The sequence below is a fragment of the Halichoerus grypus genome, chromosome 6, assembly GCF_964656455.1.
Source record: "Halichoerus grypus chromosome 6, mHalGry1.hap1.1, whole genome shotgun sequence".
Lineage (NCBI taxonomy): Eukaryota > Metazoa > Chordata > Mammalia > Carnivora > Phocidae > Halichoerus > Halichoerus grypus.
Window position 1 is genome coordinate 115,610,198 of NC_135717.1, and position 23,987 is coordinate 115,634,184.

Below are 23,987 nucleotides of genomic sequence, written 5' to 3' on the forward strand. Positions count from 1 at the left end.
TAAGATCTGACTGAAAATATCCCCCCATCTAATGGGAGATGTTCATGTGTATACATCAACCAATTCACATATAGAGACAGTAACAGGGAGAGGAGAGTCTGAATGTGCTAACTGGCCACACAATCCGCACAAGGAAATACCCTGAGCAGCCATAGCCTTCTTCCCATAGACAGCTGCTTCAGTCTTCCAGCCAGAGAAGAAAGCTTCCTCCAGTATAGTAGTGACCCCACAGGTACGGTCAGAGATAAACATGTCAAGGCTCTAGGTCAGAAATGCTCACTTTTCAAAGTTCATTATTTTCACTAAGTAAAGACTCCATCTTAGCACTGGCTTCTTCTTACTTCACACATTTCTGGAAGATTGTATTAGTCTGCTAGAGCTGTCATAACAAAATACCATCAACTGGGTGGCTTAGACATCAAACATTTATTTTCTCACTGTTTTGGAGGCTGGGAAAGTCCAGGATCAGAGTTCTGGCCAATTTGGTTTCTGGTGAGAACTCTCTTCCTGGCCTGCAGAGGGCTGCCTTCTCGCAATGTCTTTACATCCCTTTCTTTGGTGCATGCAAACAGAGAGAAAACAACTTTCTGGTGTCTCTTCTTCTTCTTCTTCTTCTTCTTCTTCTTTAATATTTTATTTATTTGGCACAGAGAGAGAGATCACAAGCAGGGGGAGCGGCAGAGGGAGATGGAGAAGCAGGCTTCCCGCCGAGCAGGGAGCCAGATGCGGGGCTTGATCCCAGGGACCTGAGATCATGACCTGAGCTGAAGGCATACACTTAACGACTGAGCCACCCAGGCGCCCCTGGTTTCTCTTCTTATAAAGCCACTAATCCTATCATATCAGGGCCCTACTCTTATGACTTCATTTGACCTTAATTATTTCCTTAGAGGTCCCATCTCCAAACACAGCCACACAGGGGTTAGGGTTTGTGCGAATGAATTTGGAGGAGGCACATATACTCAATCCTTAACAAAGCTCAGTCTCCCCTCTCCTCTAATCTGGAGGATTTCCTTTACTGGCTAGGTAACTTTAGTTAAGGAAGCCAGTGATCCAGGCAGGAGAAAGAAGAGCCAATGAAAATGAGAGAGAAATAACTGTCAAAAAGCTAAGACTTACTAGTGACTCCCTGAAGGGAATGAGAGTCCAAAACTTTTTATTTACTTATTTATTTGAGAGAGAGCGAGAGGCAGAGGGAGAGGAAGACAGAATCTCCATCAGACTCCCTGCTGAGCTCGGAGCTTGACACAGGGCCCAATCTCACAACCCTGAGATCATGACATGAGCCCCAAAACCTAGAGTCGGAAGCTTAACTGACTAAGCCACCCAGGTGCGCCAAGTCAAAAACTACTTAAGGCCCTTTAGGATGTGGCCCTGTCCATCAAGGCAGTTTAATTTCTTATTATTCCTGCTCCAGGTCTACCACTAACTAGCTATAATAACTTGAGCCAGTGACTTAAACCTGTCTTTACCTCGGTGTCCTCATCTGTAATAGAATCCCACAGGGTTATTGTAAGGAGGAAATGAGAATGCATGTAAAGAGCTAGCACAGGGCCTGACATGTAGTAAGTTCTCAAGAAACAATAGCTACATACAGTTACACTCCCTGATCTCCCATTCTAGCCAGGCTGCACATCTTCATTCCAGAATCCAAGTGCCTGCTCATGTTGTTACTTCTGCTTGGAATGCCCTCTCTGGTCTCCTCCACCTACATGCTTCAACATTCTAGCCAGGCCCTACTTTCTCCACAAGGCTTTCTCTGTACCGATATGACATTTTCCACCCATTCAACTCATCCTGATTAAGTAACAATGTTGCTTTGGTAGTTACCCATCTTATACCTTTAAGCCTGCTCCTCCATGGAGAAGGCAGTTTCTTAATATTTTGTGTGTTTTTCATGCCTAATACAGTGCTACACTCTAGATGTTCAGTAAAGTCGGCTTGAAGAGAGGAAGGGGGGAAAAAGTCTGGATTCGGGGGATTAAAAAGGTCAACTGAACCTTGAAGCAGTGGTTCTCAACTCTGGTTTCCCAGTATGCAGAGAGGTCTTGCCAAGGTTATCACAAAATACTCTGTAAATTCTCAAAACAAGATCACTTTTAATTAGACTTTAGTTCTAAAGAAAGCCCAACTCTTTCACAAAGCACCTTCTGAAGGAGTGTTATGAAATCAAACAAGTATAGGGGCAATGCAAACCCCAAAATATTTGGGAACCATGGATAAATCCTGCTTCTAGTGGAGTGGTGAGGAGAGAAGCAGACAAAGAGCAGAAATCCGCAAAGGCAGTAAGAAATGGGAGCAGAGCGTAGAACACATTTGACCGAGTGCCTATCCCACATTGGGCACAGACAGACACTGATCTTGTCAACAATCCTCTTGGGGTGGCATCAGTATCTGCAAGTCTGCCTGACTTCCAGGCCAGGCTCTGGGAAAGATCCACAGCTTGGATTATGAGATCAGGAAAGGGGAAGGGAGGGCAAGGGAGGGGGTACGGATTGAAGGAGATGGTGGGTGGAAGGACACTAAAGGTAAACTTATTCCGCTTCCAATCTTCGCCTTTATCAAGCACTTCCTGGAACCCTAAGTATGTGTTCACCTCCAGACATTGAACTCAAGGGTCACAAGGTGCAACTTGGAGGTGCTCAGAATCTGGCTATGACTCTACCTCCAGCTTCTGGGAGCCACAAAGCTAAACCAGGCACGAGGGATGCAAAAATGCCAGGCTTGGACGGGTTTTCACAAGGAGAGGCGTGTGGGCTCCTCACCAGCCCTTGACACCCGTGGCTCAGCCTTGGCAGCTTACCAAGCCCCACCCACCATCTCTCACCTCCTGAGATAAGGCTCCTCTGCGCAGGTCCAGTCCACCCATCCCTGCAGTATATAGTTATCTCTTTCCTTTGGTCTGGAAGAGAACTGATCCTGAAGGCCACCAGAGGGCGGTGTATAGCAGGGCCCCTGTGGACTGAAACTGCACAGCTGCTACCGGCAAAGGCTGGCTCCTTGGTGGTACCACCAAACCCCTCCATCTCTCTCTGAGCCCAGACATTCCCCTTCCACTGAAGTTCAACTTCCTCTGAGCTGCCATTCTAACTCAGGGGCACCTGACTGTCTGAGTTCCTGCCTGTCTGCTGCATTGGAACCTGAAGGTTCCAGGAATACCCAGGCCAGGGATGCAGAGCCAGGAGAATGGGAGAGGGAAGAGGGGGGTGGGGTGGTGGAGGAAGCCAGTAGAAACAGCAACTAGGACAGGCGATCAAGAAGAGGACTCCAGTTGTAATGCCTATATGCCCTTGCTTGGAGAGCCTACCCATCTCCCCCTAAACACACACACCAGGGCTTGAAGCTGTTCCCTGTCCACAGCCCTTCAGGAGAGATAGGTTCCAGCCCTCTGTTCCTGTTCTTTCTCTTGACCAAGAGTGTGTGGGCACTATCAGTTATAAATTAGCTAGGGATTCTCAAGGGTCATCAGTTGGTCCAGTGGCATCCCAGAATAAAACATCACCCCCATTCAGACCCTGACACCAGGGTAGGATGGGAACTAGGCTGATTCATGGCCTTCAGGGAGGGCCCAGGATGGTAGGCTAACAATCAGGGAGCAGAATTCTCCTAGTATCAGTAATGCAATGGCCTGAGACCTCGCTGGAGCCTCTATAAACGAGAAAGGACACGCGAGGACCCTCTTGCTCCTTCAACAACCCTGGCCCCTCCAACATTCCGCATACAACCATGCAGGCAGAATGCTGGTCCTCTCTGGGTGGGGGAAGGGACCAGCGGCCTAGAAAAGGGCACGACTCTTCTGGTCTCTGTTGCTGATCAATTGGGATGCCCCCTCTGAGGGGAGGAAGCAGGCAGGAAGACCTGCTGGGCAAGCAGGGAGGAGACGGAAGTAAAGTATTGACCCAGAGTTGGTCCCCTTCTCCCCTCCTCTGGAGGTGAATCACCCTCGGAATAGAGATATTTTCCAATAAGCTCCTGCAAGCCTTCCCTTTATTAGCCCGCTTGTAGGAAAATGTCAGACGTCAGATTGGCTGGCTGTGTCAAACAGTGTTAACGCCGTGCCCTGGCCCCTCACCTTGCCAGGCGGGGCAAGCAGATCATTATATTACAATTTATAAATAGAAAATAAAATAAAATAACCGGGTGGGGCTGAGGCACTCGGGAAGAAGACGCCAAATAGTTCTCGTCAAGGAGTATCCACCGTCAACCCCATCTACCTAGGACCAGGGATCTCCTCTCAGGTGGAGGTTGCCCCTGAACCAAGCAGTCCAGTCTCGCCTCCATTTTTCTCCCTATCCCCTCCCTCCACCTCGAGTCAGCATCCTCTGCTGCCCACATCCCCAGATCTCAGCCCGCACGCCCGGGTTTCAGCAGGCGTCTCGAGGTGTCTATGTCCGCCGCACTCAGCCCAGTAGCTCCTCTGCCAAGCGATAGAGGAACCGAGAGTACCAGTGCATGCCCGTCGGCTGGACCGCCCCGCCCGGAAGCAGCGCCCCCAGCGCGTGCAGCAGGCGCAAAGGAGCGAAGGCGCGGTGCGCCCACTGGTGACTCTCCAGAACCGCGTAGCACGAGGCCAGGACGTCATTGACCAGCAGCGTCCCGTGTGCTGTGAGCGGCGCGAACACACCCACGGCTTCCTCCCGCGCCACGCGGGCCACGCGCGCCGGCCGAAGCGCGTCCCCGCCGGGCGCCAGCACCGAGTCCCCCGCGCGCAGCCGGCGCGCGAACACCGGTGCAAAGTCGCCTGGCGCGGGCGCTGGCCCTCGAGCAGCGAACACCAGGTGCCAGGGCGTGAGCAACAGCTTGCGCGGGGGCCGCTCGGTCTCCACAGCCACGAAAGAGGCCCGGCGCTGCAAGTCCCGGTCCAGGAAGAGCAGAACGGGCGTGGGCACCACCCGGCCTGCCGCGTCTGCCGCCAACACCCAGTCTCCGCGGTGCAGTTCCCGAAGCCCCTTCCGCTCGCCGCTCCGCAGGCGCACCGTGGCATTTCCCGGAAAGCAGCCGCCTGCCCTGACGGCCAGTGAGTTATCTGCAGGGAACAAGCACAGCGATGATTGAACCAAGACCAGCGGTTCCAGGACGTTGGTACAGATTCTCAAAGATGTGGGTCAAGCCCAGAGCAGACCTCGCCAGTCCTGGGACATGTAATTTCCCACGGATCTGGCCCCAACCTGGGCAGAAATGGAAGGATGGTTTACAACACCAACGCCCACTTGGTCTCCCCTAGGGTCGCACCAGAGCTGTGCAGCCTCAGTTTCCTGGAAAGAGCCCCCTTTGGGCGGACCTCACCACCCATCCCCTACTGTACCGGCTTTGACCGACACGTGGACGTGGTTGCGGGACTCGTAGTAGACCCAGTCGAAGCCGGCTTCCACTGCCAGGCGCGCCAGCAACCCATACTTATTGCGGTCGCGGTCGGACGTGGTGATGTCCAAGGCACGACCTTCGTAGTGGAGTGAGTCCTGAGCGTGGTGGCCGTCCTCGTCCCAGCCCTCGGTCACCCGCAGGCGCACTCCGGGCCACATGTTCATCACGGCAATGGCCAACGCGTTCACCCGCTCCTTACAGCGCTGGCGGGGAATAAAGGAGTCAGTCTCCTCACTACCACTCCCACCGCAGGGGCAAAAGGGACCTGGAAGGGAGGGTCGATTCTTCTGTTTTCCTGGCCCCACACCACTCCCTCCCAGCTTTTGAAAGTCCTGGGGAAGTGAGAATCCGAAGAGGTGTAGTCGCCAATATGCACTCCCTTTCCAGAGCGTTGTGGGAGAACTGTGGGGTCACCTCAGAGATTAAGAGGGGGTGCCCATACCTAACTCTTTCCCCTCTTTCGACGCCCGCCCCTCACTCGTTTTGGGACCTCGGCTCAACCTGGAAGCGACCAAGAGTTGAGAGGGTGGGGGGAAGCTCTGTCAGGGAGGGGTTGAGCAGCCTGGCTCCCCGAGAGGAGCCCCTGTTTGAGCCTGGCCCCCGCCCCAAGCCTGGGCTGCCCTCCCTCCGCCTGATTCATCTTTTGTTTCGTTGCCTTCCCTGGCACCGGGCATCGCTTCCTTCCTTCCTTCCTCCTCCTCCTCCTTTTGGCCCCTAGCATTAACCCCTTCGTGGTGCGAGTGCCCCCCACAAAGGTGCCCAAGCGGAGCCGTGCGGGATCAAGGCTGCTGGAAAAAGGGTTTGGGTGGCGGGGGCTGCGCGAAGTACAATGGCCATTCTCCGGGATGACTTAACCGAGCGAGAATCCCGGGCCGAGGCCGGGGACTCGCCGGGAGAAGCGGACTCAGCAGCTCCATCCACAAAGGCGCTTTTCAGCCGCCCCGGCTCCGGGAGAGGAAAGGGCAGAAAGCCGCGCCCCCCATCCCTGCTCCTGCCCGCCGGGCCCCCTCCCCCAGCGCGACCAGCCCTCCCAATTCCAGCTCAGGCTCTGCCAGCCCTGAGCCCCGGTCTCTCCATCTCTGTTCCAGATGCAGCCCAGAAAGGCGTGGGAGTAGCACCTGAGATTAACGGGAGCTGCCCTTGCGCGGAACTGGGGGGCCCCCTGCAGGGTGGGAGTGGAGAGGAGGAAAAGCAGCGGTGGCTGGAAGCCTGCACCCGGGGGAGTGAGAGCACGGTTATCTGGGCGGCTCTCGTCTGGGAGCCGGAGACCTTGGCGCGCACCATAGCACCGACGCGGCGGGAGGAGGCGCAGAGAGGACAGTTTCCTTTTCTTCTCCCTGCTCCGACCTCTCACCTCAGACTTGGTTTTCTCCTAAGTGCCATAGGGGCACTTTCCTCCTTCCCTTCTTCCTGAGTTTTCTACATCTCCGCAGGGTTGGAGAGGAGGGGAGGGGAAGACAGGAAAAGTGGTAACTCCTTCCAACTTTTTGTCGTTTTGTCCCCTAAGGAGGCCCTGGGGCCTTGACCTGCGGGGGCAGCAGCCCAGTGCAGAGCCAACTCAATGGAGGCCTTTTGCAGCCAGGGTGTGGGAGATAAGCAGGACCGAGGGGTTCCCAGGCCTTGTCGGAGCCCCTCCTGGGCCTGTCCCTTGTTCTGGCCCCTCTGCTGCAGGTGCCAGCCAGGGGAAAGGGCCACAATATACCATGACCAAGGAGTGTCCCCGTCCCAATCTCTGAGTAGTAGTAGAAGGAATTCTTTCTCCCCTGGACAGGTTTTCCTAACAAAGTAACCTGGAAAACTATGGCAATTAATCGGAGGAAATCCGTACCCCTCCCTCTCCCCCCACCTCCCCACTCCATACACAATTAGGTGGTGTAATGGAAAGTGTATAGACTTAGAATCAGGAGTCCTGAATTCTAGTCCCAGCCATGCCACTAATTAGTTTTAAGACTTTGATTAAATCACTTTTCCTCTTGGGGCCCAGCTCTCAGCTGCAAAATTGAAGCGAGGAGGTGGAAGAATGTGATTTCCAAGTTTCCTTCCAGGTCTGACATTTGAGGTCACTGGCCAGAGGTGGTCCTTCACTCCCAAGGCATTGCTCACCTTATCCTAGGTCAGTTAGGTTCCAGTCTGCAGCAGATGCTTGACACATGCTAGTTGAATTTAATTCTTTAATTCCAAGGAAAGCTCCTGAGCTAAGCTGAGCATGAGGGATGCGGGAACACTTTCTCAGGTGGGCCCATCTGTTCTTCCCATTGAGAACCACTTTTCACCCAAAACAGTCGTTTAGACTCTAGAATAGTTTTGCCTTGGTTCTAGGATGCCTCCCCCATGCTGAAGACAATTCCTGCCCAGCCCCTTCTCAGGTAGATGGCCTGGTGACCTAACCCTTCGCCACCCCTTTCCCAGCCTCCTTCAATCTCTTTAGCCCACAGATCTTTTCCACAATCAGGTCAGGAGCCAGGCTAAGGGTAGAGCTTTCTGTCTGCTGCCTAGCCAGCTCCTGGCCCCCAGCTCACCCCAGCCCTTCCTGCCTGGCTCGGTAGCTGACCCCCGGTCCACGCCTCAGCCATTTCCCGTCTCGCCTGCCGCCATCCTCTTTTCCCCGCCCTCGCTGTCTCTCCCAGCTTCACTCTCACTAGTCCCTCCTCCCCTCCCCATTCCAGCTTCTCCCTGTTGGGATCCCTCCTGATCACTTAGCCCAGTGAGCACAGGTTTGGGTTTTTCTTTTGGGGGGGGGGGTGGAAGGGTAGGGAGAGGAGATCTTTGAGATTAAGGTCTCTATGGATGAAACCCAGCTTACCCTCCCAGGCTGCCACAGGAGTTGGCAATGCCCTGGCACAGGTGGGGAGAAGTCCTCCTTACCTCGGTCATCAGGCGGTCTGCACCACTGTTCTCCTCATCCTTGAAGATGATGTCCGGGTTGTAGTTGGGCACCAGGTCCCGGAAGCGCTCCGAGCCCCTTGCCACTCTCCCCTCGGCAGGCCCACTGGCGCCCAGGGTCCGCTCGGGCACACTGGGCACAAATTGCTTGTAGAGCAGCGGCACGAGCTGCTTGCGCACGTAGCGGCGCCGGCCAACCGGCCCCCGGCCCGGCCCGCAACTCTGGGCGGGCAGCGTCAGAAGTGCCAAGCAGCACAGGGGCATCAGCCTGGCCGGCAGCGCCATGGATGCAGAGGACTCGGACCAAAGGGTACGTTGTCCTCACCAGCCCGCCCGTCAGTTGGGCATTTCCCCAGGCACCACAGAGCGCAGCAGGCAGAGCTGCCCCCAGAGTGCCCTAGAGCTCTCGTGGCTCTACGCACCTGGCTGCCGCCAGCTCTGCCTACATGCCCCCGGGGGGTCTGGAACCTGCTACTGACGGGCCATCATAGCAGGGAAGGGGGGTCGTGGGTGAGTGCCAGCCCAGCCTGGCTCTGCTGCCCGGCTCCGGCGCTGCCAGAACACCCCGGCTCCGCCTTAAGTGGCCCCTGGCCCCGCCCCCCGCCCTTCTCCCAGGACCGTCCCGCCCCCCTCCCACCGGGGCGGGGGCTCTAGCCGGTCACCGCTGGTCCATTTCGCGACTGAAGCGTGTCCCGTCCTGCAAACCAGGCAGGCACCTGTCTAAGAAATCCTAGGAGCTTTTCAGTCTTAAGCTGCCTGGATAAGCATCCTTCTACTTCCAAGCCTAAGCTTGGCACCAAACCACCCTCCTCTGATACTTGAATTGGATCTTTACTCTCCCAAAGCCTATCCTGGCAGGCCATTGTCCTCTGCTATCATCCAGGAAGTATGGGTTCCAGTTTCTACCCAAGGCCAGCCAAGCCCTTTGGGTATACAACCAGAGACCGTCTTCTCTGTGGTCCTCCCCAAACTTCCCCCACTTTCATCTCTCCTCCTTGACAGTAGTAGCCCGGACTGGAAGGGGTGGGTACCAGGGGACCATTTTCTTTGGTAACTTTGCAGCCTTCTGCTGAGAGCTTCCCCCAGAATCAGGGATAGATCTCTGCAGTTATAATTTGGTTCTGGACTTCAAACTCCTGCCTCCTGTCTCATCCTTGCCAGACACCCACCCAATGGCTTGCTTCTTTTCAAATGCGTAACTTGTCAGTTGGAAGCTGCTGGAGGGCAGAGGGTACTTAAAGTCATAGTCTTTTAACAGGCTAATGGTCGCTTCCCTTTACCTTCCATCTAGGCACCTCTCTAGCTTTCTCCCTCTCTGAACCCCTTGGGGCTCTGCTTCCAACCACTCAGGTCTCATCTCAGAGGCTTTGAGCCTGCAACACTTCACCCACCAATCTATTATTGTTTAGAAATCACTTTCTTGGGGCACCTTGGTGGCTCAGTCGGTTAAGCGTCTGCCTTCGGCTCAGGTCATAATCCCAGGGTCCTGGGATCGAGCCGTACCTTGGGCTCCCTGCTCCAAGTGGGGCTGCTTCTCCCTCTCCCTTTGCCTGCCACTTCCTCTGCTTGTGCTGTCAAATAAAATCTTAAAAAAAAAAAAAAAAATCACTTTCTCTAAGAAGCCTTCCCTGATGTCCTGACACTGCCCACCTGTTTCCCTGAGAACCAGTAATTAACTGCCAACCATTGTGGTATTAGAATTATGTCACCCTTACTAGACAAAGCAATTCTTAAATACAAAACTGTTTACCATGAATCCCCATGGCTAAGTGCCTGGCCTATAGTAGGGTGCTCAGCAAAGTATTTGTAGCATCCACACTTTTTTTTGGTGTTCAATAATCCCCCCTCCCTCAGCTCCATGGCTAGCACTTATAGCAACTTTGTGTACATTAGAAAAAAGTGTTCCTTCCTCAAGACACCTAACTGCCATTTGCAAGAAAATAGTCGTAGTAACTATATAGTAACAAGGTGAATGGTGCTCCCTAGAAGCTGCACAATGCACAATCTGTGTCACCTTGAGCAGAAACTTTGTCCCTACTCCCAACACAGCAGGAGTGCTTGCACAGCGTTCTAGGCACTGATAGCTTCTGGAAAGACGGAGTTATGTTCTTTTCTGAGAATCACAAACCCATGTCAGTCAGCCTTCCTTCACTTTAGGTCAAACCCAAGTTAGGGAGGACAGGGCTGAGGATGTTGTGTGCATATAGGAGAAGTTATCCTATTCCTACACCCATGCCCACCTACCCCCAATAACCAAGGCACAGAAATAAGGCATGAGTAGAAGGAAGAGTCAGGGGACCAGCCAGCTTTAAGCAAGGCTAAAGGAGGAGGAGCCTCCCACTGCCTAATTGTATGACCTAACACTAGACCCAAATCTCTAAAAGATACTAAGAATACAGATGATGGAGGAGAAGAGAAAGGATGGTAGGCAGGATCCCTCTGTTTTTCTCAGTTGGTAGACTCAGAATTGGTGGGAATAAGGCTGTTCAATAGACACAGAGACAGGCCCTTTAAAAAACCAAAGCAAACCCTGGGATCAACTTTATTGCTGATGGTTGTGGTCTCTTCTTCCCTACGCCCTTGTCTCTCTGATGGTCCAAAGCCCCTCCAGGATAGTACAGTGCTTAGGCTCTGCTGGGCCAGAGGCAAGGGAGACAATCTGCCTCCCAAGTCTACCCCCAGCTCAGTTTCTCCCCTGTCCCCACCCCACCCTATTGCACATCAAATCATGTAAACATGGCTACGGGCATGGCCCTGAACAGCAGTGAGGCAGATTGATGTGTAAACAGATTTGGGACCAGGGACCAGACCCAGTCACCCAGCCCCATCCCATGCTGAGGCCGACAGCTAAATTTGGAAAAGCAGGGGGGCTTGGTCCCAAACTCTGGCTCAGATTATGCAACAGTGCAGACAGCTCAGCTCCCCTCTACCACCCTCTCAGATTCCAGGTCCTGAGGTCCACCCACCCCTGGGCGCCCCTCCAGGCCTGGGCAGCAGATGGCAGTGTCCAGTATTCTCCCTCCCATCCCCAGCTGGAAGTCATTGGTGCTGGGTCTTCCGAGATGCCCGGGGAAAACCGGAGACAGGCAATGGCAATCTGTCCAGCCCTGGAGAAGAGGGAGGGTGGGCAGTCAAAAGCAGGGCATAGGTCCAGTCTCAGGGGTAAGACAACCAAGCCACAGAATGGGTACATGAGGTACATTACAAACAAAGCAGAGAGCATGCCATCTCTCCTGCTTGGATGACCATGGTTCCAGAGGGCCCCATCTCACAACCACCCATTAGCCTGCGCCCCCACTCCCTCTCACCAAAGGCCCGGATCAGCTCTGCCCGCACAGCTGCGGTAAAGGTCTTCACCAGACAGAGAGTGGTGAGGCCCGCGAAGGCTGCGTTGTATAGGAACACGATGTAGAAATTGCCCAGCCAGTTGAAGCGTCCAAAGTCACCCAGCAGGTCAAAGCGAGTGAGCCCTGAAGTACAAAGGCCAGCATGGGAGTGGGCTCCCCAGCTCCTCCCTGGCTCAGAGCCCAGTTTTCTGCTGCCTCCTAGTGGCCACATCTCAACAATGCAATTGATAGGTTGGCCTTTCCTATGTATTAATTATTCCTACTTCCCAACTTGTCTCAGAGGGAGTTATGGCTGTTGAGGAGAGTGTCAGCAGCTAGGCTTGCTCCAACTTCCCTTCCAGAGTTCAGCCATCTTCTCCTCCAGTGGGGCCCCCCTCTGGCTCCACGTGTCCCAAGGAGCTCCCTGGGCCTGCTACTTGTTCCTAGGCCAGAAACCTAGAAGCTGGTCACCCAGTGTGGAGGCTAAGGGCTCCGACTCTGATCAGGCTGCTTTGGTTCAGATCCAAACTCCACCCCTAACTAATTGTGTTATCTGCAGCAGCTTCCATAAATTTTTGTGCCTAGGTTTCCTTAACTATAGAGAAAATAATGGGACTGTGAGAATTAAATGAAACAACACATATAAAGCACTATATGTGCCAGGCACTGTTCTAACACTTGAGTCCTTAATCATCATAATAATGTCATCACAAGTCCAAATTTTGGGGCCATCCCCCACTTAAAAAATATTCTCACCTGCATCCGACCTAAAGGAACGAACTAGTGGACCCACAAGCCTAGTTTCCTACTGAATCCCCAGGGTATAAGTACAATGGCACAGTGGAGACAGTATGAACTGAAGAACCAAACCGAACTGATGGTTCATGACGTGGTGAAGGCGGAGCTCCCATACTACCCTGGGGAGAACTATTACACTTTTGAACATTTTTACCAGGCAATTCTAGATGATAGCTCTAAAGATGGGAGAAGGACTGAGTGTAGTATTTGATGTCCCAGTGTATGGAAAAAGCACTGGACTCATGTTTAAGAGACAAGGGTTCTAGCCTGACTTGGCCTTGCTTCAAGCGAGCTATATAACTAGGTAAATTGATTAGCTTCTCTGTTTCTTGTCTTTATAAAATGAGAATGTTTAGGGGCGCCTGGGTGGCTCAGTCGTTAAGCGTCTGCCTTCGGCTCAGGTCGGGGTCCCGGGGTCCCGGGGTCCCGGGATCGAGCCCCACATCGGGCTCCCTGCTCGGCGGGAAGCCTGCTTCCCCCTCTCCCACTCCCCCTGCTTGTGTTCCCTCTCTCGCTGTGTCTCTCTCTGTCAAATAAATAAATAAAATCTTTAAAAAAAAATAATAAAATAAAAAAAATAAAATGAGAATGTTTATTAGAGGATCCAGCTCAGAGGAACATTTGGGGGAAAGTGGTGCTTCTCCACCAAAAAATGGAAGTAAATAGGGGAGGCTGTGGGATACAGCTAATGGAAAGGTATGAGCTTTGAAGCAACACTATTCTGAAGCTCAACACAGGCATTTTACAGAGCCTCAATTTCTCCATGTGTATAATGGGGGTAATACCTCCACCTAGGTTGGTTGTGGGAATTAGAGAGAGCATGTATATAAAATGTATGCTTAGCACCAGTAGGTACTCAGAAAAGCCAATTCCCTTACCTCCTTTTGCTACTTACCCAGGGTTCGAGAAAAGACAGGAAGTGCGGAGCTTAGGACCAGGAGACAGACACAGTTCCCAATTATCTAGGTGGGAGTAAGGAAAGGGGAGGTGAGGGTAGCAGAGCTGCCAGCACCTAGCACCCTTGCTGCCCCCAGGAGCTTCCTTTATTCCCGCCCGGCTACCTGTGTCATGGCTGTGTCGTGCCATCTGGGCCGCAGGCTCCGGAAGAATGGAGAGCTGTAGAATCCCACAACTGAGGATACCATCAGGTAACTGCCACTAGGTTAAGGAAGAACTGGCCAGCCCCCAAGGATTAATGCCTCATCTCAAAGGGAATGGACCTCTCCCCTAACCCTCCTTTCAAATGAAGTCTTTTCCTTCTTCCTGAACCCCAACGTGGGTGAAGACTTGCCCCCTTCCCCATCATTCCCACCACAGTCCCAGGAGACAGGTTCAGTGAACAGAGGCAATGGTGGGTTTCCAGAAGGATACAAGATGAGTACAACCTGAATGACGGCACCAAAGGAGCCCAGCTTGGAGAAGGAGACCTGGCCCAGGGAGGCATCCTGAGAGATGGAGTGGTGTCACTATGGAATACTCCCTACCAGGAGCACCACCCAATACCAAGCACCCAGCCTTCCCTCTGGCCTCAGCTTCTGTCTCTCACCCCAGCCTTTCTTAAGCCCTCCCCAAAAGATATGCAGCCCAGTACCTGCATGCCCCGGGGCATGGCAGCCTCATCGATGAGCAGCTCCAGGATGTGGATGGCCACAATGAGCACAGAGAGGCCCTATGGGAAGCAAGGTCACGGACTCCCATTCCTGCCCCAGCCCACAGCTGTATTCAGTGTTGAATGTTAAGAGCAGACACTCTGGTCCAACATTTTGTTTCCCATTAGCTGTGTGGGACCTCTTCAAGGTTATTGCTAGCAACAGAGCACCTTTGAGGGTATTGTAAGATACCCTTTCGGGGTGGAAGGATTGCAAAAAGTTTGAATAGAAAAATGTACCTCCTCCCCCAGATCAGTAAGAGTTATTTCCAAGTCCAGAACATGGCAAGTGGAGGGATGGACTGATCTCCACCCTTATTTTCACCCCAGAGAAAACCTGTGTAACTACTCAGTGGCCATGTATGACCTTAGGCAAACTCCTTCATTCCTGTTTCTTCATCTACAAAATGGGGATCGGTGTGCTCAGTACAGGGCAGGACCCAAAGTAGACAATCAGTGAGAGGCAACTACTATTATTGCTGATAACCGGGTCCCTGCATCTCCTCCCTCTTCCCTAAGAGGACCTAAAGTAGTCAAGAGCCTACTATTCCTCACCTCCACCAGGAATGGGATACCTACCGTCAGCACCAGCAAGCACAGCATGGCCAGGGGGTAGCCCAGGTTCCGCTGCCAGGCTGAGGCCTTCCGTCGCTTCTCTGTACAGGGATGAAAAGCTGTTAGCAAGGGCCAGGAGTGACAGGCTACTCTCCTTGGGGAAACGCAGGTATCCCAATCCCTACCAACCTACATACCCAGCAGGACCCTCTGTGTCTGCAGAGCTAGGACCTGTCTGTGCAGCAGCTCCATATCCAAATGCAGCCAGCAGGAGGTGGGATCTGAGGGCAGAGAAGATGGGGCTGCCTCCCAGTCCTGCAGCCCCCACCCAAGGCACGGCCCCCAACCCAGCTGGCGAGAACCACGACTTACTACAAATCCTGCGGGTTAAAGCTGCCTCCTCAAAGGCTGAGCAGTGCAGCTGCTCCTCCAGGTCCTCTAGCAGCTGGGGACAGGGGAAAGAGGGACTACCTGTCAGAGGCTCCCTGACCCCAAGGGCCCCAGGAGACCCCCGCTCATCCTAGGCTCCACAGTCTCATTCCTTCCCCTAACCCTCATTCACCACCCTGTGCCCAGAAGCTTTATCCAGTCCCTCCCAACTGCCGTTTGCTCTGCCTTGCATGTCTGGTGACCAGCCCCAGATGCTGGGGGTGAAGGATATGGGAGGCAGCAAAGGCTGTGGCCTTCCGCAAGGTGTGTACTACACAACTGTAGGCTAGCTTCACTGTTTGGCTCTGGCTTTGCAGGAATCGAAGGGCAAAGAGCACTACATACCCGAGGCTTGACCAGTAGCTTCCCAGTGACTGAGAACATGCGGGCGAGTCCTAGTGGAGTACACACTGTGGGGACAGGAGCCGGTTACCTGCCAGACCCTTCTCTCCACCACCTCCCCTACCCACCCTTCCATTCCCTCTCCTTCCACCCTGGTTACTTTGATCCACGGACCTTACCCATTCCCTCCAAGACCCTGAACACTCACCCAGGAGCAGCAGGACCCCAAGAAAGGAGATACAGGAGTAGAGGTAGGGGAGGTAGTACTCCCAGAAGTCTAAGGGTAAAAAAGAAGTATGTCAGCTGGTCTCTCTTCCAGCTTCCTGGGGGCTGATGGGCCTCAGACACTAGGAAGGACACCACACATGAGCCCACAGGGGTTAGGCAAGTAATGTGAACCAGGAAAGCTGGCCCAGTGTCAGCAGTGGGGCTATAGCAAACTGGAGGCCCACTAAGCCATATCTAAAGAACAGGAGCACCCAGATGGCTCAGTCGGTCAAGCGTCTGCCTTTAGCTCAGGTCATGTCCTGGGATCAAAGACTGCATCGGGCTCCCTGCTCAGTGGGAAAGCTGCTTCTCCCTCTGCCTCTGCCCCTCCCACCCCCCATTCATGCTCTCTCAAATAAATAAATAAAATCTTAAAAATAAGATGAAAAAAAAAAAAAGGAACACAACTGCTATTAGGCCCAATCTCTGGGGTCTAGTGTGGCCAGATCCTCAACTTTGTTAGGTAAAGCCACAAATCTGGATATTAATGTGAAATCTCTCAACTTTTGCATGTCAGCAACTGACTCATTTATATTTTTAATCATTGCATGGGCGCAATGGATCATTTCTGCAGGTTGGACTTGGCCTGACATCCATTAGTTTGAAACTTCTAAGAAACACGGTCCCAACCTTCTCCACCTTAGAGGGATACAGTTGTTCCAGGCAGGGAAACCCATCAACCAACTGCAGAGCCACTCAGCCTGGAGGGTGGGGAGGAAGCCGGCCCTCTCACCATAGAGTGACTCCCTGCTGGCCTTGTTGTTGTCCACAATGGCTGATGCCACCCATACCATGCCCAGCACCAGTAGGGTGAGGAGCATCAACATCACCACCGTCTCGTAGACCCGGCCCAGGACACCCTATAGGAGGAGGCAACAGGTAAGGGGCAGGATCAACATCAGGGGAAGGAAGGAGACACGGGATGGCAGCCTGGCTGGGGAAACCAGAGAGCACTGGATTCAGGAGACAGGGAAGGGCGTCTCCCTCTTACTGTGCCAAATCACTCTGTCTTCCTACCCTACATCTAGGGCCATTGCTTATACAGTATAGTCTTCATGTGCAACCCCCCTCCCCAAACTCCTTCCCCATCCTGCCTTGCTGTGGGAGGCTGACTCCCGAGGGCTGCATCACACAAACTCTTTGCCCTCTGGTTCGGCTTGCCCAGTGAGAAGGACAGGCAGGAGAGCAGAACGTAAGAAGAGAAAGGGATCAGGGTATTTCTTCAGTTTCCTTCAACCTTTGTCACTATGGTTTGGGCTGTAGCTGTGAAGCACCTCCCAGCTTCAACTATCAATGGGTTCCAGAAACTATTTCTTCCTTTTGCTCCCACAGGCCTAAGGGTAGTAATGACTTCCTGCTGACCTCAAATTCCTTGTTGATCCCCTTAACTCTGACTAAACCTCTGCAAATAGTCTTTGTTAAAATCTCTTCGGTGGGGCGCCTGGGTGGCTCAGTCAGTTAAGCGGCGGACTCTTCCTTTCGTCTCGGTCATGATCACAGGGCTGTGAGATGGAGCCCCACGTCAGGCTCTGTGCTGGGTGTGGAGCCTGCTTAAGACTATCTCATTCCTTCTGCCCCTCCCCCTCTAAAAAATTTAAAAATAAATAAAAAATAAAAAAATAAAAAAATAAAATAAATCTCTTCAGTTGAACCATCTGAGTGGAATTCTGTTTCCTGCCTTGATTGACTGATATATCCCCCACTCACCTTTCTGGAGCCAGCGAAGCCCTCAGACTCAGTGAAGAAGTACGCAAAGGGCATGAGGAAGATGAGGGACAGGTTGGAGAAGAGAAAAACGAAGTTCCAGAGGCCTAGGGCAAAAAAGGAAAAGCAGGGGTGGTCAGTGGCAGGGATGGGGTGGGGGGAGGGTAGACAACCTACCAGGGACCGACCATGTGGTGGGGGGGGGGGGCAAGGATGGGGTGATATACGACTAATTAGCCGAGGCTGCCTGTGTCTGCATGAACCTAGTCTGTTCCCTATCACCACCCCAAGTTGCAGCCAGGAGCCACGTACCATGGATGAGGGAGCCATTGAGCCACTGGATATAGTAGTTCCGAGGCAGTGAGAGGAGCACCTCATTGCTGATAATGGAGAAGGGCAGCAGCAGGACAGCACCCAGGGCGACCGCCAGGGTAAAGGTGCAGAGCTCGAGCCTGGGCAGAGAATGGGAGCGCCCTTGCTTAGCTCAGACACTCACTTCCCTGGGCCCAAGAAGCCCTGCTCATCCCCCCTCATCCTGGAACTACCTGTAGCAGTGACAGACCCAGGGAAGGAGCCATCCAGCTAAGGATCTACCAACTGTCCCTTAATCTCCCCCTCCAGGGAAGCCTTGGCACTAGGGATGGGCACACCTTAGGCATTCATGTCATGGGTCATGACACTTGCCCAGAACTTTCCCCTGGAATATGGTCCTCCTACACATGTCTGCCAGGTGCACAGGCATGCCAAGCTAAGGGGTTTTTCTTCTCTTCTCTGCTCAGAGATACGGATTTCTGAGCTTGCCTTCTCTAGCCCAAATAAGAGCAGGGTCACCCCACATGGCTAGGCCCTGCATGAAGGCACTAGGCAAAGGGGGAAAGGAAGGACCTGAAACCCAGCTTCATAGCCAAGGCCTGTGTCCAGGACTGCCTCAGGTGAAGAGACGTTTTTACTTAGTTGGTCCACCAAGGGGGTAAGGTTGCCTTCTTTTAATCTGTTGACCGGAGGAGTCATCCCTTTATTTTCCCTATATGTGCTAATGAATAATAACAGCCTGGAGCAAGGGCCATCCTGTCAGAACCGAGCCCACCCTGCCCTTGAGGGTCCCACCTTCCACATCCCTGCTCTAGTCCATCGGTCTACATCCCTAACGCACTCCTTCCCTGATGACCACTGGGAGGTGAAGCCAAGCTGGAACCATTTCTAGTGACTCAGGCCCTAGCTCACAGTTCCTGGCCAAGAGGCTCCCAGAAACTCCTGGCCTAACCAGGGAGACAGGAACAACAACTTTTTCAAGCGTCCCCAGCGTGAGATAAAGCCGGAAGAAGCCAGAAATGCAGGAACCCTCTCTTCACTGTATGACACCCCACTCTCCTCCCAGCTCCAGGAGTCTCACTAGATCCCAGCTTCTAAAGGCTCCTAGTGCCAGGAGCTGGGGCAGCAAAACTTACGCAATCTTGTTGACTGTGGCATCTTCATCATCCACTGAGAGAGAGAGAGAGAGAGAGAGAGAGAGAGGCACGGGGAAGAGGCAAGACATCAGTGGGCAGCTCTGGGATCATCTGTCCTGCAGTGTTCCCTCCTGCCCCCTCCCTGCCCTCTGAAGAAGGGCCTGGGCCACAGAGGCAGAGCTGGACTTAGGCTCCGGGAGAGTTCACACTATGAACCCCACAACCTGTTCTCTGGCCGAGGTGGCAGCTTAAAGATCTGTGGTCCCAGGTGGAAAGAGTACAGGTCAGAAATTCTCTCACTTCCCTCCCTCCCCATGATCTCTCTCATTGTAGGTTCCTCTTTGTCAGCTGAAAATATCAGGAACAACTGGTCTGGGAGGCTGATTACATTGGTGGCTGGGGGCAGCAAAGGGAAATGAGATAGGGGACGGGGGGAGATATACAGAGAAAGTCCTTGGGAGAATTATACTGAGGAGTAGCTGCCTTCTTGGGTGGGGGTTCATGAAGCCTTCTGGAGGGGAGGAAAGACTAGGGCCAGGACAGGATGATCTGGACATGCTGGGGCTAGGAATGGGGGCAAATGTGTCCCCCCAAATCGCACGATGCCTACAGGAAGGAAAGCTCCAATCTGAGCACACTTACGCTCTCTATAAAGAGAAAGGCTACCATCACCATGTCCCGGGGGGGCCCCAGTGGTCAGGTAGGTCTCTGTTCCTGGGTGTGAGTGCAGTAGTTGAGGAGAGGACAGAGCTGGTGCCCATGATTACGTTCACCCTATAGCTGTTCATTTTAGGTTCACAGAGGGCTTTCACGTTAACCATCTCATTTGGTCCACACAAGGTCAATGAACTGGTTAGAGACTATAGGGCCCATCTTGTAGAGGATGGAACTGAGGGAAGTTACATGACTTGCCCAGGGGCTTTATTAGTTGCAGACCCTTCTGTCTAGACTTTCCACTCTACCACCTCGCCCCGGCCTGTGGAAGAAGCGAAGCAGAAGAGGCAAAGGCTCCAGAACAGCCACCTTTCCTTTCCCAGCAGGCACCATGGGCCCACTCCCCTGAGGCTGGTCGCATGGCAACAGGAACACAGGTAGAGAGCAGGGAAAAGGGAGGGCAGTCACAGGTACCTGTGGTGAACTCAGCAGGCTTCTTGAAGTGGGTCAGAGCGATGTGGCAGAGGATGTAGAGTGTCGCAAACAGAAGTGTTGAGATCTGTGGCAGAGTGCGAGCTGGGATGAGAAGCTCTATCCCCAGCACATTCCTGAGCCCCAGTGGCCTCTCTGGTAATTCTATGGGGTCACTTTCCCAAAACAAGGCTCCATACTTCTAGGAGTTCCATCTTTCTCCCCAGCATTTCCTTCTAGTCAGGGCCCTCAGGGGCCTCTAAGAAGCACCAGACAGAGGATGGGGAAACAGCACTATATCCAGCCCTATGAAGTTTTTTCCAGGAGAAAACAGCTTCAACCGAACCCTGGTTGGTAAATAGGCAGAGAAAACTCCTAGAGACACACATACACACATACACGCGTACCAACATAATGATTTGATGTTCGTATATATTGCAGAGAGATCACCACAATAAATCTAGTTAATATCTGTCACCATATACACTTAAAAATTTTTTTCTTGTAATGAGAACTTTTAAGACCTACTCTCATAGTTTGCTGAAAGTTTGTTTTTTTTTTTTAATTAATGGATGTTGGATTTTGTCAAATTCTTTTTCTGCATGCATCTATTGAGATGATCATATGGGCGGTTTTTAATTCTATTAATATGGTGAATTAGATTCATTGCCTTTTGAACATGAAACCAAAGACAATCTACCACGAGCACTTTCAAATTTCTAACCATTTCTCTCATTCCTATAGGTACATGGTATTTCTCCTATCAAGAAATAGTCTTGGGGCGCCTGGGTGGCTCAGTCGTTAAGCGTCTGCCTTCGGCTCCGGTCATGTTCCCAGGGTCCTGGGATCGAGCCCTGCATCGGGCTCCCTGCTCCTCAGTAAGCCTGCTTCTCCCTCTCCCGCTCCCTCTGCTTGTGTTCCCTCGCTCGTTGTGTCTCTCTCTGTCAAATAAATAAATAAAATCTTAAAAAAAAATAAAGACGGTCGATTCCTGGTCCCTATTCAAGTGACTTCCAACAGCAGAGCCAGGCTGTCCCATGCCCCTGGGCAACTGGCCCTCCAATCCACAGTCATGGCAGGACTTGGCCAGGTTAGTCTGTACATGCATGTATCCCTACCCTGCCCCAAGTAAGCTGCTGTTGCCCAAGGGAGGAGCCGCTGGTCAGCCTGGCTCTACAATCAGCGCCAGAGAGTCTTGAGACGTTATTGCATTTATTTTTATTTTTTTAAATTAATTTGTTTAAGTAATCTCTACACCCAACACGAGCCTCAAACTCACGATTCTGAGATTAAGAGCTGCAGAGCCAGCCAGGCACCCCGCCATGTTATTGCTTTTAAAGTAAGCCAAGAGGGGCACCTGGGTGGCTCAGTTCGTTAAGTAACTGCCTTTGGCTCAGGTCATGATCCCAGGGTCCTGGGATCAAGCCCCCATAGCGGACTCCCTGCTCAGCAGGGAGTCTGCTTCTCCCTCTCCTCTGCTCCTCCCCACCCCCACTCCTGCTTTCTGTCTTGCTCTCTCTCATTCAAATAAATAAATGAAATCTTTAAAAAACAATAAATAAAGTAAGCTATGAAAGCAGGATCAGTCTCCTGGATCCTCCAGTCTCCAAGAGGAGCTCACCCCACAGGGAATCTGCACATGTTATCTATATCTATACATGGAAGGAAGATGTCAAAGAGATTCAAGGAGAGTGATGAGTCTAGAACAAAATTTTAGCTTTTAACATTAGGGAAGTGGAGTAGAATGAGTTACTCAGGTTGTACTGAAGATTTCTACTGCCTAGCACTCCCTCTGCCCTTGGGCTTGCGTAACAGCCAGGAAGGTGGGAGGGCTCAAAAGGTCAGGCTGGAGCTCCACGCAGTTCCAGCAGAGGCTAGGTCATTCTCTAGCGCAGGGGATGGGAGCCAGGTGGGGGAGGCACCAGAAGCGTTCAGGCTGCCCTTGGCCAGCACTAATGTCCTCAGCTAATAGGACTAAAGAATGGGGGAGACATCAAGGAGGCTGCTTCTCCGTTCAAGGTCTCATCCCTCCCTGTTCTCTAGGAACGTGGGCCTCTGTCCCTACAATGTTTCAAGGCGTGGTCCTGTCTCCACAACATACCCACCTCACCATGTGGGACTATCCACTAAGGATCACACAAGGAAAGTTCATCTGGAGTTCCACACATGGACTGATACATTCCCTACTTTTCAGTCCTCACAGATAAGAGCAGACCTAGTTATGTGGTGGCTCACTTTACTCCTCCTCCAGTCTGAGGCTGCAGATTGAGAAAAATAAAGATGACCCCACCAGTGGGTCCCCCTATTCATTAACACTTCCATTCTTCCAAACCTTTCCTTTTTGCCTTCCATTTAGTGTTTGGGGGTGAGGGCTACTCTGGGGAACTCTGATGAAAAAGGGTAGAGATGAGAACTGAAAGCAGGCCTGAGGAAGATGCAGCTCCCTAAGTTCCCCAGGGGTTCCCCTGGGGCCCAGAAGTGAGGAGTCCATCCATTGCTGTGTGGCAGGTTCAGCTGCTGCTCAAGGTGGCAGTGTGGGAGTAGGGAACGCAGCCTGCTGCCCTCTGGAGCACTGGGGAGGAAGGACCACTCACAGGGGAAATCCCTGAATGGCTGGGGAGCTATGAACCTCGTTGCGGGGGGCGAGGCGAGAGGGCGGGGGTTCCAACAAGCACCAATGAGGGGGGAAAGAAGGGGATAACTTAGTTGTTCTCCATCTCTACACAGTAGAATCCACCCCACAAGAGTCCTTTCTTCCAAAGTGGAAGACCCACCAAAGTGCCCCGTTCCTCTGGCATGCCACCCCTACACCTACCAAGTCTTTTCTGGAACCTAGTTCAGTGTTTGGACGTCTCCCTTTCGTCAAACATCAGCGAAGTTTGCGGAGTCTCTCCCAATTAAACCCATCCCTCTCAGACTATCCGATTACGATCGAAATCACTAGACTCGCAGACCCACGCCCTGAAGCCCCGCAGGGGCGGGGGACTGGAGGGCGGGCGGGGGGAGGGGCGTGTAGAAGGGAGGAACGGAAACCGACCCGCGGCTTTGTTTATCGCGCAACTACCCGACTGATCCGATCTAGAGGTTCACCAGGCCGGGACCATTCGTCGCTCGCCCCTGGGCCACGCAGGCCCTGACGGCGCTCTGAGCCCGGGTGGTCGCACTCCGACCCGAACTTCTCCCTCTCCCGCGCCACCCGTGCTTCCCCCCCGCTTGGTCTATTTACCCTTCCTGCCCGGGTCCGTACTCACAATGCACTCGCGAACCCTCTCGTGGAAGAGCTGCTCTCGCACGGATAGCACTTCGTAGTCAGCTGCTTCCATACTCTGCTCAGCATGACTGGGGTGGGGGTGTCTCCGGGCCCGGGGAGGACGAGCGGGGATGAAGCCGCCGCCGCCGCGCACCCGGACCCAACCAAGGAGCCTCTCCTCGCAGCCTGCGACGGAAACTCGGGGTAATCTGGAGCTCAGATTCAGTCGTCCGGACGCCTTAAAGGGGCAGGCACCACGCGCCTCGTTTTAACGGGCCCCGGCCCCCTCTGCTCCCTCCCCTTTAAGGTCCGGACTCAGTCAACTTTAACGCAAACACCCTCCAACAAGCTTGCAACGAGGAAGCGCAGGTGCTGGTTCTATCTACCAGAGACCAACTGACGACACAAGGGATGGGCGGGTTTCTTCCAGCGAGCGGAGTTCATTGGCTCCTAGGGAGCTGCCGCTCATCGCCAGAGGAGCGTTGATAGGCTCGCCCCGTGGAAGGAGGCGGGATCTTTGGGGCCTTAGAGTGCTTGCTCTAAAACTAAACAGCCGTCTCCTTTCAACTCCTGCGGTTGAGAGGACAGTTCCTGCATTTCCGAGCAACCCAGATTTTGATTTGACTGTGGTTAAATGAACCCTTTGGACCAGGCCAGCAAGGCAGGATGTGAGAGCACCAAGGGGGTTCTGAAAGGCACCGCTGCCCAGTAACCCAAGGCCTGCAGCAGCATTTTCTGAAAGTGTGTTTCTGTTGGGGTGGGGCCCCTCCACTGCTAGGAGTTTTCACTCAGTCACTTTTGTGGGAAGCCTAGTGTGTGCTGGAGCAAATACTGAAGAAAAGTGGCTA

The 23,987-nt window shown here is 53.0% G+C and overlaps 2 protein-coding genes across 2 annotated transcripts; both read right to left on the reverse strand.

The window, feature by feature from the left end:
- Window positions 1-407: 407 nt before the first annotated feature.
- Window positions 408-8,816, reverse strand: DHH (desert hedgehog signaling molecule). Its single transcript, XM_036121128.2, has 3 exons — window positions 8,230-8,816; window positions 5,306-5,567; window positions 408-5,026 (listed from the first exon to the last, which is right to left on the reverse strand). Exons 1-3 carry the CDS (start codon window positions 8,530-8,532, stop codon window positions 4,401-4,403), a joined length of 1,191 nt encoding a protein of 396 aa, XP_035977021.1. The 5' UTR covers window positions 8,533-8,816; the 3' UTR covers window positions 408-4,400.
- A 1,940-nt stretch (window positions 8,817-10,756) lies between these two features.
- LMBR1L (limb development membrane protein 1 like) lies at window positions 10,757-23,524 on the reverse strand. The gene is made up of 17 exons (XM_036121127.2): window positions 23,141-23,524; window positions 19,893-19,977; window positions 18,765-18,798; window positions 17,629-17,768; window positions 17,320-17,423; window positions 16,346-16,472; window positions 15,554-15,622; window positions 15,349-15,413; window positions 14,947-15,019; window positions 14,772-14,855; window positions 14,599-14,675; window positions 13,963-14,040; window positions 13,743-13,816; window positions 13,433-13,523; window positions 13,267-13,333; window positions 11,556-11,717; window positions 10,757-11,354 (listed from the first exon to the last, which is right to left on the reverse strand). Exons 1-17 carry the CDS (start codon window positions 23,210-23,212, stop codon window positions 11,287-11,289), a joined length of 1,470 nt encoding a protein of 489 aa, XP_035977020.1. The 5' UTR covers window positions 23,213-23,524; the 3' UTR covers window positions 10,757-11,286.
- Between the last annotated feature and the right edge of the window lie 463 nt (window positions 23,525-23,987).

Bases quoted from the DNA above. Each gene is read 5' to 3' on its own strand.
- DHH (XM_036121128.2), bottom strand. From the start codon at position 8,532: ATGGCGCTGCCGGCCAGGCTGATGCCCCTGTGCTGCTTGGCACTTCTG. The intron at 5,568-8,229 runs GTAAGGAGGACT...ATTCCCCGCCAG, and splicing joins CAGACCGCCTGATGACCGAG to CGCTGTAAGGAGCGGGTGAA. The intron at 5,027-5,305 runs GTACAGTAGGGG...TGTTCCCTGCAG, and splicing joins CCACGTGTCGGTCAAAGCCG to ATAACTCACTGGCCGTCAGG.
- LMBR1L (XM_036121127.2), bottom strand. From the start codon at position 23,212: ATGGAAGCAGCTGACTACGAAGTGCTATCCGTGCGAGAGCAGCTCTTC. The intron at 14,041-14,598 runs GTAGGTATCCCA...TGCTTCCCATAG, and splicing joins TGTGCTTGCTGGTGCTGACG to GGCCTCTCTGTGCTCATTGT. The intron at 11,355-11,555 runs GTGAGAGGGAGT...CCTCTTCTCCAG, and splicing joins AGAGCTGATCCGGGCCTTTG to GGCTGGACAGATTGCCATTG.